Raw genomic sequence first — 13,679 nt, forward strand, 5'->3', positions numbered from 1 at the left:
TGTAATTAGATCCTTAACTTCTTCTCAATGACATGATGGAGCAAATGTAATTCTGACCAATTAAAACCAGTTCCCCTATTGCATATCCTGATATTAAATATACTGTGTTTAGTAATGGAGGGGAAATGACTAGAAGTTGCATTGCTCATTTCCTGTTAAGAAGACTCTTGCTGCTATTGGTTTATATTGATCTTTTATATAATTACCTTTGCATTTCCTATTAACCAAACACACTGATAATAGCTGAAGAATAAAATCTGCTAACAAAGTCTGGCAAAGGAATTCCTAGTTACTCCTACAGTCCTGGTCTACTGAAGGGAAAGAAAACCTATTATTATTGTAAACTGGACTTACCTTCTGGGTCAGGTAGGTATCTAAAATCCATTGGTTCGCTGACCTCCTGGTCAGAAGGCCTTCGAAGTTGCATTTTCACAGTTACAGCATCAGTGATGGATCTATGAAATGGGGGCGTTTTGAAGACAATGGCTACCTGACGGTGTACATCGGCTTGTCCGAATGTCCCTTTGGCTTCCCAGTTGTCTGTAAAAAACCTGACTTCTATGTCATCTACAACAAATAGGGTAGAAGGAAGGAAGCATGTAAATATAATATAGGTCACAGGGGTAGGCTAACAACATAACTGCTATGGAGTCATAGTTCTGGGACCATGCACAGGCATGGAGCTAAAGGCAGAGTGGTTTTAAATGGGCTGCAGAAAATCAGTGTTAATGCACACATATCCGTCATTATTCAACTACAGAAGGTGGCCAGTGCCAGATTCTGATTGGTAGCCAGTATTTCAGAGGAGCCTTTTTGCAGGGCATAATGTTTTTTATGTACAATATGTGTAAAAATATATAGATATATATATATATTTACACATAAATAACACAACCCCTGTAGTAGGTAAAGCCAAAGTGGGACTACCCCTCTACTCTTGACTGCTGGAGGAAGCTGGGAAGGAGCTACTGGAAAACATGGTCACAATCCATGGTCTGTTAAACAACAATGGTCCAATTTTCAATAAAACAACGAGCAGAACATATTTTCCACCTAAGTCCAATTATGGGTAAAAACTTGAAAAAAAATCCATGCATATTTCTAAGAGGAAACTATGTAAATGGCTATAGGCCGTGGCTAGTCCTAAATGAGTAGGAAGGGTGAACCCAGCATGCAGTTGCTCCGTTGTGCTAGTTTCTGCAAATGTTTCCTATTATGCATTGGGGAGGGGGCTGACCCTCCAGACTAAGCAAGTTGGTATTGTGGCAGAGGCTTTGGGTGTGCTGGTAGCTTTAATGAAGTACCTTTCTGAACTTTATCGCACAGGAGGAATATTTCATCTCCACCATTTACACTTCCACAGTTCTTGTTGACACGACATATCCTCAGCTCAGCTGTGTTTGGAGCACCTTGGGAAATAAAAGGGACATCATTTAACCTGTTTGTGAAATGATCCACTAAGAAACCTTTGCAATGTATCAGTAGAGCCCAAAAAGTTATATCTATGAAAAAAAACGTTTTAGACAGCTTATTCGAATAAGTGAATAAAAAAGTTAAATCATGGAGTTGCCTTTATTTATATGGATTACAGATATAGCTCACAGTTCACATTATTCCCAACAGATATTTGGGTGTGATTCTTTGGCATATTAAAGGACAAGATAACTTACGGGCAAAGTTCTTGTTTCAGAAGTGTATTTGCCAATACCAACCAATCAGGTCTTGCTTTCATTTTCTAACTATAATGTTAAAAGCAAATTGCTGATTGGTAGATATTGGCAATGGTACTCATGTAATGTGACACCTAAGTTCCACAATCACTCCTTTAAAAGCAATACATTACAAGTGATACAGAAGTGACATTCCTAGACCCAATGGCCAGGAAATGGCACTTCATTTTAAGAGCTAGATCAACCTGAAAATACAAGTATGGGACCCATTATCCAGAATGCTCAGGACCTGGGGTTTTCAGGATAAGGGATCTTATAGTGATTTGGATTACCATACCTTAAGCTTACTACAAAATCATTTAAACATTAAATAAACCCAACAGATTGAGTTTTTTGTTGTTGAATTATTAGTTGTGGAGTAGATATATATATATTTATATATTCATCTAGGGGCAGTAAGCAGAGAGATGCAACCTAATGGATAATCATCATATTACTTGTTTATATGGCAGCTGCTGTGTGGAATGGTGCAAAAGCAGTCTTACGAGGAGCACTCTACACTATGGCTGCGCGGGTGCCTGGCCACACCTCCAGCCACATATTTTATTTACTTACGGTTATCATAAATTGGGTTGGATACAACGGGCGGTAGAGCTCTGGTGTAGCTGCCATGTTCATCAGGAAGAAAGACTTGAAAGCACAGGCGCACAACATTTAGGTCGTAATCTTCAATAGTGAGCAGCTGATCCTCTCGTACTGCAAAAAAAGCACAACAAAGGTGTTGGACTCGTTTGCAAAGAACTGCACTTGTCCTGATGGATCTTTCTCCTAGTGTCTATAGGCACAATATCATGGCTATGAAAACTGTGTACTTGATATCTGGTGATTACAAAGTAACTGCCCAGCAAATGTATCCTGTATATTGGACTGGAAATTTGTCAGTTTTTAAGAAGACACTGAGTCATTCATGGCAACAGCAACCCTTACTGAACTATGTGTGAATGATTTTTAATAGCATTTCTCAGGGGTCAAATTGAGAAAAACACCTTTCCAGTGAGGTTTCACATTTTATCAGGGGCCCTCCCACCTACCCACCTGCTCTCTGCTGTGAAGCTCTCTGTACTGGCTTGGGATTATCTCAGGGGGCTACAGGGGAAATGTACATTTGTAGGAATCATCTAATCAGATTGACTGAATATTAACTCCTTCCTATCTTTAACAGGAGAAGGAATGGTACAATCACTAGGGGCTGCCAAATATTAGGCACCCCCAGTGATTGTAATTACTTACCTGATGCTCAGGCTGGTACTCCTGGTAGGAGAAAACTGCCCCAGCCCTGGGGATCAGCTACAGGGACATGAGGCCATTCTAGTTATGGGGTTGCACTTTTAACCCTTTCCTTCTCCTTTAAACCCACATTATACATGTCTAGTTAGCAATTAATTTAGGTGCATGCTGCATGACTGCAAATGAATCGGTTCAGTCTGCTACATGTAGGTGCCTGCTGGGGTCAGTGCTGGGGAAAGAGTCAGCAGAAGAAGGCAAATAATTCAAAAACTATAAAAAAGATAAAATAAAGACCAACTGAAAAGTTGCTCAGAACTGTCCATTCCATAACATATTAAGAATTAACTTAAACAATCCCTTCAATAAACATTTTTCTGAATGACAGAAAATGTAATAACTAGGGAAAATCAAACTGCTTCATTTCCATCATCCTCTGAATGTTTTATTTGTGAGTTCTTCAATCTAACATGGTTTCCTTATATCTGCAAACAACACACTCATGCTGTGAGTCAGTGAGCGGCCTCACCTTGGTGGATCCCACAATGAGTCAGCAAGCAGCAATCACTCCCAGCTAATGGCCGAGCCCATGCTGAACCATACAGTGTACCCTATTTATATCTCTAAAACTATCATTTAGGAAATACAAAAGGTTCTGGTGCATGTTTAATGTCAACAACAGATTTCTATTTAGTGTCAATATAAAACAGGGATCCACAGCCTTTTTCAAGAGTTTCCCCTTTATGGTCATCTATTCTAAGCAAATATGAATCTGTATAAATCTTAGCAACTCCCCACAAATTAAGTGGGTGATAGATATATCTTAATGGTAGAGCTACAGTAGAACAAATGGATGCTACTCAAGGGGTCCTTCTATGGCATCCTTCGTAGAGATATTTATTGGGCAGCCAATAAGGGAGCTAGGATTGGCCTATAAAGTAAGTTTCTGGCTTGGATAATATGTGGGTTTTGGGTTAAGCATGACTTCCTGTCAGCCCTTAAACAGTGAGCTGAATGAGGAGAGAGACAGGGCTGCTGCTTAGAGTAAAGCTTCCCTTGAAAGCGTAAATTTATTGTGGTGTCTATTTACTGAAGTGCAACAAAATGTAATAATGGCTATTATACGATGATACATTTGTAATAATTACTTTATTAATACGCCTTGTTTATAAATCATACATAATTCACTAGCATTTTCTGTTCACTCCAAGGTTTATAGAAGCTTGCCAACCTGTATCGGGGTTGGAAACCAAACCAACACTGACATTATCTTTCATGTAAATGACGTCAGCTAGTGCAAGAGAACTCAGGAGCATTGCACTTTAGTAAATATACAGCATTTGCAGCATTAGGCAAAGATGATTGATAGACAATTTGATGGTCCTTAGTAAATACAGGCCTTTATCTAACCACCAGGACCTGTCAATAAACCTATGTCTATTAATTGTTCTGCTATGAAACTAGCAATGAAATGAAGCGGGCCTCGCTGTGTATAGCAGCACTACACAGGCACTTGTGGTTGGTATTGAGTGTGGGCACCCAAAGCAGCTACAGCCCACTGGTTGTTCCTTACAGTTCCAAGGTAGGGTTTGGTATTTGCAAGCCATTTAGATGAGCAGCCTGAAGAAGATAGTGAGAAGGTCAAGGGCCTGCAGATTTACGCTGTACATGTGAGTTCTTTACTCTGCCCCCTCCAAACGAGGGGGAGGGAGGGAAGTGCTGCCTACATTCATACCGCACAACAGAAGCAAGGATGCTGAATTTGCATCTTCAGGTCATGAAAAGGAGAGGAGAAATGCTTGTTTGTGTAACCAAGTGCAACTAACAGCCAGGTTCAAGCACTGTATTTGCAATAAAATCCATTCAGAGCAAGGCCTAAAAAGAAAATATATCCTGAATATGAGTAGGTAATATATTCACGTTATAATCCCCTAAAACTCTTTATTTCTAAAAAATAAAGAGTTTTTCTGACTTTTTGAGATAAAAGACCCCACCCATGTGCAATTGGTCAGCCTTAGCTTATAACCAGATAATAGGTATAAGGAAACATAATAGTCATCCTAATGTTGCACTGCCGTATACAGCAAATCAGCATTCACCACAATTTTCATCCTCAGGGCCCCCTATCCAATTGCTTTGTTCCTCCTAGGAGGGTCACAACAAAAGTTTGGGAACCTCTGTCCTAAGCAAGCATTGGTATATGGGGCAAGGAAAATCAGTGAGGGCGAGAAGGAGCAGGGCACTGGACCTGGGCTTGCTTCTTTCTGAATTATGGGATGCAAAAATAAGTACCCATACAGGCTGATATTTGCTTGTATGTAGAGGACCTGTTATTCACAATGCTTGGGAAAAAGGGACTTTCCATAGGTTGACTCATACTTAGAAATTATTGAAACATTAAACCCAATAGGCTTGTTTTGCCTCCATTAAAGATTCATTATATCTTAGTTGTGGTCAGGTACAAGGTACTGTTTTATTATTACAGAGAAAAAGAAAACCATTTTTAACAATTTGAATTATTTGATTAAAATTGAGTCTATGGGAGATGGCCTTCCCATAGTTTGGAGCTTTCTGGATAATGAGTCTTCCAGATAACAGATCCCCTCCTTCATTCTTGGCTGGTGTTCTGCTTATAGCATAGGTTCTATGAGCCAAAAGGCAAGTGGGGCAGGTTTCATTGCTTTACTACGCTGTCTCTCAGCACATCAATGAGTTGCACTATATCCCACAGCAGCAATGAAATGGAAACACTTTCAAGCAGAAAAAAGCCTAAAATAGATCAGCCCTGTGAAGCGAAACAGGAAGTTCTTGTGTTTAAGAAGAAAATGAATTCCGGATACAGAGAAGTATACATCTGTTACCTGTGTCTAATATGCAATGGTTTTACCAATTATTTGTCCATTGACAACAGAAAAGGGTTAATTTAAAGGTACCACTGGGTTACACACAACATTAAAAGAATACTCTTATTATAATTAAGGGCAACATTAAGTCAGAAAGAAACAGGGGCTTCTGTTTAATGAACTTAAAACAAACATATGTAACTGCCAAACTAAAGCAAATGCCACTTGGGTAGTGTCCAGCAATAGCAGTGCTTGGTTATTCATGCCATCACAGGAATCCAATAGACAGCCCACAGCTCTTTTAGAACTACAACTTTCAGAAAGCAGCTCATTCTGATGCTAGAGGCCAGGGCTAATACCATCCCTGCACAGCCAAAAAAAAAAAAAAAAGTCTGATTCCTTATGAAACAAGCTGTCATTCCCTCACATGCACACACTACCCATAATGCCGTTGGGCAGGGGGCCAAAGTTCCTGACCACACCTACATTCTGGTTGGTTTCTCAGTTAGTTATATTCTACATCTGTGGACATGAGTATGAAATGCATACTTTAGTTATGGTGAGAACTGGGGCAACAGACTTTACAGGCTCCATATTTCTATAGAGTAGAACATTACAGTGGAACTGGACCATCAACAAAGTATTTTTTTACAACTTTACTGTCTGCCTCTTGCTAATGGGGTGACAGAAGTTTCCCCCAGTTCTGTTCAACTCATTACATGTAGTGAGCCAATTATAGGTCACACAGAATGTTGGAGGGCTGGATTAAATTAAAATGATGATGTCATATAGTGGAGTCTATGGAGCCAATGAGGAGACATTTATGGGACAGCTATTTGAAAGTATCTGTTACTAATCTTGAGTAAACTTTGGGACTTTTATGACATTACCCCATAAGAGTTTCAAAGGTAAACTACAAGTATTATATTGTATTATGAGATAAGTAGCCACTGACTCATGATCACAGTGGGTCTCAGATACTTGGCTTTGCTGTCTATGGACTGCTTAATAAGACCAGTGTCTGGCACGGATGGAATTTTAGTAAACAACTAATTTGTAATATTGCTGAAAATTAGTAAACCCTTACAGGCCCTGTATTTGTATATGTAGCAAGGGACAGAAACTCAATGCTGAGTCAAATATGAGACATGTTGCTTAAGTGCAACCCTCTGGTGTATAGCAGGTGATATACTAAATACACTTCCCATCCACCAAAGGTTCTTTTGATGCCCTGCTAACCTCAAGCACATTTGGTAAAATGCCCACCCGATTGCAAGCGCTGATGATGTACTTGGCAATACAATGGTAAAGACTTTCATTGATCCTAAAGGGGAAAATGGAACAGACTAGATGTAAAACAAGTAACAGAAGCTGTAGCGCAAGCAGATGTATTAATGCACAGCATATCTTACTTCTATAGCGCTATTTAGTCTATCTAGTTTTACGATACATATAATAGAACACACAAGGGAACAAACACTGCAATAAATATACATGCTGACCAAGATTAAGCGGCACCTGAAGGAAGAAGGAGGTTCCTGTTCCTCCTTGACATGTGACGATAAAGACATTTGAGAACAAAATGGGGAAAAGGCTTGTGTTCCTTTGAAGGTAACAATACAACGGAATTATGGAAACAGAACAAAGAGACTTGCTCAGTCAAGCTCAACCACACACACCATCAAGCAAAATCCCCCACTTTGCTGTACGTCAGTATACACTACAGAAGCAAAACAAACCCACGCGCTACACAATTCTACACGGTATCTCATCTGGATTTCTGGTTACCTTCCCACATCACAATCAAGTTCAAATAGCTAATTAAAAATCCCTAAGCTTAGTTTTAAAGATAATTACCTCCTTTGGCCTAACTGAACTGAAATATCTCCCACTGAACTAAAAACTTTCTCACCAAATTGCTTGGCCAGTGTACATTATGCTGGCCATACATGCACCGATTTTATTGTGAAAAAACAATGACCGGATCAGTCGTTTAGTCAATCAGACAGATTAGAAAATTTTGGTCAGATAATGATCTATGCATGTATTGTGTATCTGACGATATCCATGGCGGACCAACAATGGATGTACAGGAGGTCACTTTCATATGATTGGTGTCTGTCAATTATCTTATGTTCAGAACATCCTCCAATTTGTTATTTTACAGATTTACAATTTACGAAGGCCTTAGCCTCTCCAAAATGAGATCAACCGCTGTATATCCTTATGTAATTATAAGATGTGAAATGTGAAATGAGGTGGCCCTCCCAAACAAAAATGTCAAGCAACTCTATTGTTAACAACACCAACTCTGAGCATAGGTGGGTCTGGCCAAGTATTTTCCAAGGAAGAATCTGTATAATATTATGCAGCAATTGAGACAGTACTGAAACTGCCTTTTATGTTATCAATAATATGATTACATAGCAATTTTAGGACTTAAAGGCTATGTCAACTCCAAAATTAATGTTTTGCCTATTAAAAGAAAACTTATTTCTAAGCTTATTTCTTATTTATTTATATATATAACTGCTATTAAAACAGTGTCTGCCTGTCCTTTCTATTCTAGTCTAGATCCAACAGAAAAATCAAACTTGCCCAATCGACATCTGCCTGATTTTCGGGCAGATATTGATTAAGAAGGCCCCACAGAGGGACCCATATATGGACACATAAGCTGCTGAATCGATCTGAAGGAACCAAATTGGCAGCTTCAATCTGCCGGTGTATGGCTACCTTAGTATGGTGAACCAAAGCAACCAATAAGCACATAGGTTTCACTGACCTTGTGCAGTGGGGATATTCAGAGCAGATGTGATTGCTGGCTCTGCTTACTAAATAACAAACTGGAATGTAACCAGGTGAGTAGCCCGCTGCTGATTCAGGCTCTGGATATGAGATGAAACTTCAGATAACTGCGGGGATTACATTTCATCATTTTTCCTGCTACTATTTTTAGCATTTAATTCTGCTACAGACAATTATATTAGTAGCAGAAAATAGAATGGGAAAATCCTTTCAGATGCAAAAGAAACAGGGCTGACTAGCTATAAACATATTTTTATTTCATAATTCTAACCCTTTAAAAGGTAGGTTGCTACAGTATCAGAGTAAGCTCTTTCATCAGGAACCAGATCTACTCTGCTGAGCCTACAATGTCAAATTGTCTCTACCGGGCCCCACCCTCTGCAACAAATAGCTGCTGTCTGTCTGCTAAAGAGCAATGAATAATGACCTATTTATTACAAATAATGCTATATATGTAGCAACCAACTGGCTGAACAGGAAGATACAGCTAATATAAATATTATTCCATCCAATGCAATGTAGGGACAGTCCCACTTGATGCCTGAAAACATTACCAACATGTGAATATCTAATTTTAGGGGCACCTTGCATATTACAAAGTAGTTTAAAACTAAAAATAGCAGGGGCATTAAGGCAAGAATAGATACAGTTTCAATTATAAAAAAAAACTTATTAGTATACTTCTTGATAAACAAAAACAATTTTCAAATGTCTGGGACCTGTAGATTGAGTTCCGCCATCCACATGGATCTGATAGTTCCACTTTTCCAGTTTGGTTGACCCACATAATTGTTTTCTAATATACAATTAATTCTTGTACTGCGACATTTTGGCAGCATGCTCTTATCTTTTTTCTTTCCCTCTTTCCTATTTTTATGTTCCCTTTCCTTTTTTTCACTCCCTTTCTTTTCTGTCTTTTTTTGTAGTTCTTCTATATCAATTATACCCCACCGACACTTGAGATTGTAATAATAGTAATAATAGTTGTAATAATAATTGTAATAATTGTAATACTAAATAACTGTTCAAATGCAATATGCAGACCTGTGATTTTTTTGCGATAATGGTGGAAATTTGTACTGTTTAAATCTGTAAAATTTTCAGTAAAACCACTGAAACTCCATTGAAATTCCAGGGGCATATATAAGGCAGAAAGTGTCATTGCTTTGGGATTAGAGGCATGCAATAAGGTGCCACAGGAGTATGGACAGGGCCGCCATCAGGGGGGCACAGGGGGACGGATGTTTTTAGCTTTAAAGGGGGCCCGGCCGCGCTAAAGTTATCTTAGCTCGGGCCCCCTTTAGTCAAGTCCGGGCCCTCACTTCCTCGGCTCTGGCGGTGTCCTCCGCTATGTGCCGCTACTTCGGTGCTTTTATAAGGTTGCGCCCGTGCGTACTGACGTCACACGCACGGGGCGCAACCTTATAAAAGCGTCGAAGTAGCTGGGAGCTGCGGCACATATCGGAGGACACCATGGCAGCAGCAGGCAGCAGGCAAGCCCTGGGGGAAGCTGGAGAATGCTTTGGGGTGGGGGCCTAGGGGAAGCTGGAGAATGCGTTGTGGGGGGGCCCTGTTGGAAGCTGGAGACTGTTTTGTGGGGGGGCCCTGTTGGAAGCTGGAGAATGTTTTGTGGGGGAAGCTGGAGAATGTTTTGTGGGGGGGGGGGGCCCTGGGGGAAGCTGGAGAATGCTTTGGGGTGGGGGCCTAGGGGAAGCTGGAGAATGCTTTGGGGGGGGCCTGGGGGAAGCTGGAGAATGCTTTGGAGTGGGGGCCTAGGGGAAGTTGGAGAATGCTTTGGGGTGGGGGCCTTTTTAGGGGGGCACTGGCTACCAAAGTTTTAGGGGGCCCTGGGCTGGCTAGCAATGATTTAGGGGGTACCTGCCCTGGCACCAATGCAAAATGTAACTCCTGGACACCAATGTTTTAGGGGGCCCTGGCTACCAAAGTTTTATGTCCTTTGTATTGATGGGAGGGGTCACTGGGGGAGGGGCCATTGGGGGTGTGGGAGGGGCCCAGAAAACTTTATTGTGAGGGGCCCCGTGATTTCTGATGGCGGCCCTGAGTATGGAGGAAAGGCAGTGAAGTCCAAGTGAAGTCATATGAACTGAGCAGACAGGCAAAACATAATTATAATGAAGTACCCAACAATGAATTGCCAGCAGGCAGGTGACTTACCACCAAAAGGGTTCATTTTGCGCATTATTCGGGTGTGGATTGCCTCTCGGACTTCTTTTCGACGAACGCATTGAATACCCAAGTTCTGAAAACTAAAAATACCACCAAAATGTCATTATACAACAAAATAATTACATCTTTTTTATCTGCTTTGGGAGAGGAAGGAGAATTGAACCATTGCTACTATTTTTCTTGCCATGATTTAGCAATTTTAAGTGGATCCCAAACCATCCCAGAAAAATCTTTTGTAGGTTACACATATGGACTTTACATATCATTGTATATTTATAATATATAAATGTCCAAAATATTATATTCAGTTTAGTACATGACTGCATAAGTGCCAGCATTTACTACAGAGTGTATAGAATCCCAGTCACTCTCTGTCCCAGGCTGGCCCTTTAATTGTAAGATTGTTTGATGTACAGACTAGTGTGAATTGCACTGGAGCTATAAATGGCTGGAATTTGCAAGGAACCATATTTACTGATATGTTACCTCAATAAAATATTGATGTTAAATAACATAATTATGTTAATGTTACCCCATTAACATTAGTAAGCTCAACTGTGGAGACTGATGTGAATGATGAAAAAACTTTTTCTGTGCTGAAGAATATGTTGATGCTACAGAAATAATAAAAGTTACTTTGTATACTTGCTATCTAAGACATCATGGAATATGTTGCAATAAATGCATTATGTTATCTTTTCATCCCATGTGTTCATGCCCTTTCTTGCATAAAAAGGGCAGTAACTCAAGGGATGAAAACATAATTTTGCCCCTTTATAGGTCCCTGGTAAGGCCTCACCTTGAGTATGCAGTGCAGTTTTGGGCTCCAGTCCTTAAGAAGGATATTAATGAGCTGGAGAGAGTGCAGAGACTGCAACTAAACTGGTAAAGGGGATTCTATTCTATCTACAAAGGTAATGTTCAATCATCCACATGCCAGTATACATGTTTCTGATTGCTTCACGCTTTACCGTGTACCATTTGCTGTCTGTAAACCAACATAAATTTATTAAAAAAAATAATGGAAGATTTAAACTATGAGGGAATGTTGGGATAACTTTCTCTGGAAAAAATACAAGGGGACATGATTACCCTTTACAATATAAAGGGGACCCTAGTCGCTGAATAGCTGCTGAAATTCCAAACTGGAGAGTTGCAGAACAAAAAGTTAAAATAAATAAATAAAAAATGAATACCAACTGCAAACAATCTCAGAATTATTACTGTCTATACCAGTGCTGTCCAACTGGCGGCCCGCGACCCCCCTCTGTGTGGCCCCCCACCTGTCTGGCTGCTTTGATGGCTTACTCTTGTGTAAGCTTTAAATGGTATCAGTACTGTGATTAACTGGGCCCCCCTGCATGGTTATCACCTCAGATTCAGGCTCTAATCAGGCTGTATTGTTTAAATATATAATCCCCTGTGTTGTTCACACCTTTTAATCTCTGCATTGTTCACCCCCTGCAGTGTTCACACCTCAGGCTCAGGCTGTAATCACCCCCATTGTTCCCTTGTTCACACCTCAGGAGCAGTAGAAACCCACAAATAATCCCTGCACACTACAAAAAGAACATATACTGAGGTGGTACTTCAATTAAAAAGTTTTTTAATATATAGTTATTGTGCAGACTGTAGGAGCAGTGCCAGCATTGTGTCACTGTAGGCTGCCTGTGTGTGCCATACACACAGGCATCATAGGGCAAGCAGAGTATGGCACACACAGGCAGGGTAGGGAAGGCAGAGTATGGCACACACAGGCAGGCTAGGGCAGGCAGAGTATGGCACACACAGGCCAAGTATGGCACAAACCAGCCAAGAATGGCACACACAGTGAAAGTATGGCACACAGGCAGGGTAGGGAAGGCAGAGTATGGCACACACAGGCAGGGTAGGGCAGGCAGAGTATGGCAGGTTTTTGCTGTACTACAACTATTAATATGGGTATGGTCATGTGATAACATGGGTGTGGTTTCAAGTGGGTGCGGTTTCAAAAAGGGGAGTGGTCAAAACTGGCTTCCATTATCGGCCCTCCACCACGTAGGTCGGAAAAAGTCCGGCCCTCGGTACAACAGAAGTTGGACAGCACTGGTCTATACCATACTAAAAGTTAATGTAAAGGTGAACAACCCCTTTGAAGGAGAAGGAAAGGTAAAAACTAAGTAAGCTTTATCAGAAAGGTCTATGTAAATAACTTGTTTATTAATGACCTGGAGGTGGGCATAGACAGTACTGTTTCTATTTTTGCTGATGACACTAAATTGTGCAAAACTATAAGTTCCATGCAGGATGCTGCCGCTTTGCAGAGCGATTTGACAAAATTAGATAACTGGGCAGCAAACTGGAAAATGAGGTTCAATGTTGATAAGTGCAAAGTTATGCACTTTGGTAGAAATAATATAAACGCAAACTATCTACTGAATGGTAGTGTGTTGGGGGTTTCCTTAATGGAGAAGGATCTAGGGGTTTTTGTTGATAACAAGTTGTCTAATGCCAGGCAGTGTCATTCTGTGGCTACTAAAGCAAATAAAGTGCTGTCTTGTATAAAAAAGGGCATTGACTGAAGGGATGAGAACATAATTTTGCCCCTTTATAGGTCCCTGGTAAGGCCTCACCTTGAGTATGCAGTGCAGTTTTGGGCTCCAGTCCTTAAGAAGGATATTAATGAGCTGGAGAGAGTGCAGAGACGTGCAACTAAACTGGTTAAGGGGATGGAAGATTTAAACTATGAGGTTAGACTGTCGAGGTTGGGGTTGTTTTCTCTGGAAAAGAGGCGCTTGCGAGGGGACATGATTACGCTGTACAAGTAAATTAGAGGGGATTACAGGCAGTTGGGGGATGTTCTTTTTTCCCCATAAAAACAATCAGCGCACCAGAGGTCACCCCTTTA

At 40.6% G+C, this 13,679-nt stretch overlaps 1 protein-coding gene across 1 annotated transcript in view; it reads right to left on the minus strand.

Annotated features, from left to right (window-relative positions):
- Positions 1 to 13,679, minus strand: part of rel (v-rel avian reticuloendotheliosis viral oncogene homolog) — a 37,868-nt gene that overhangs the window by 5,090 nt on the left and 19,099 nt on the right. Inside the window, 4 exon segments of the mRNA NM_001102707.1 lie at positions 355 to 567; positions 1,305 to 1,409; positions 2,286 to 2,426; positions 10,781 to 10,872. Of these exon segments, the coding sequence (NP_001096177.1) occupies positions 355 to 567; positions 1,305 to 1,409; positions 2,286 to 2,426; positions 10,781 to 10,872 (551 nt within the window).

Source organism: Xenopus tropicalis, chromosome 5, assembly GCF_000004195.4.
Source record: "Xenopus tropicalis strain Nigerian chromosome 5, UCB_Xtro_10.0, whole genome shotgun sequence".
Taxonomy (NCBI): Eukaryota; Metazoa; Chordata; class Amphibia; order Anura; family Pipidae; genus Xenopus; species Xenopus tropicalis.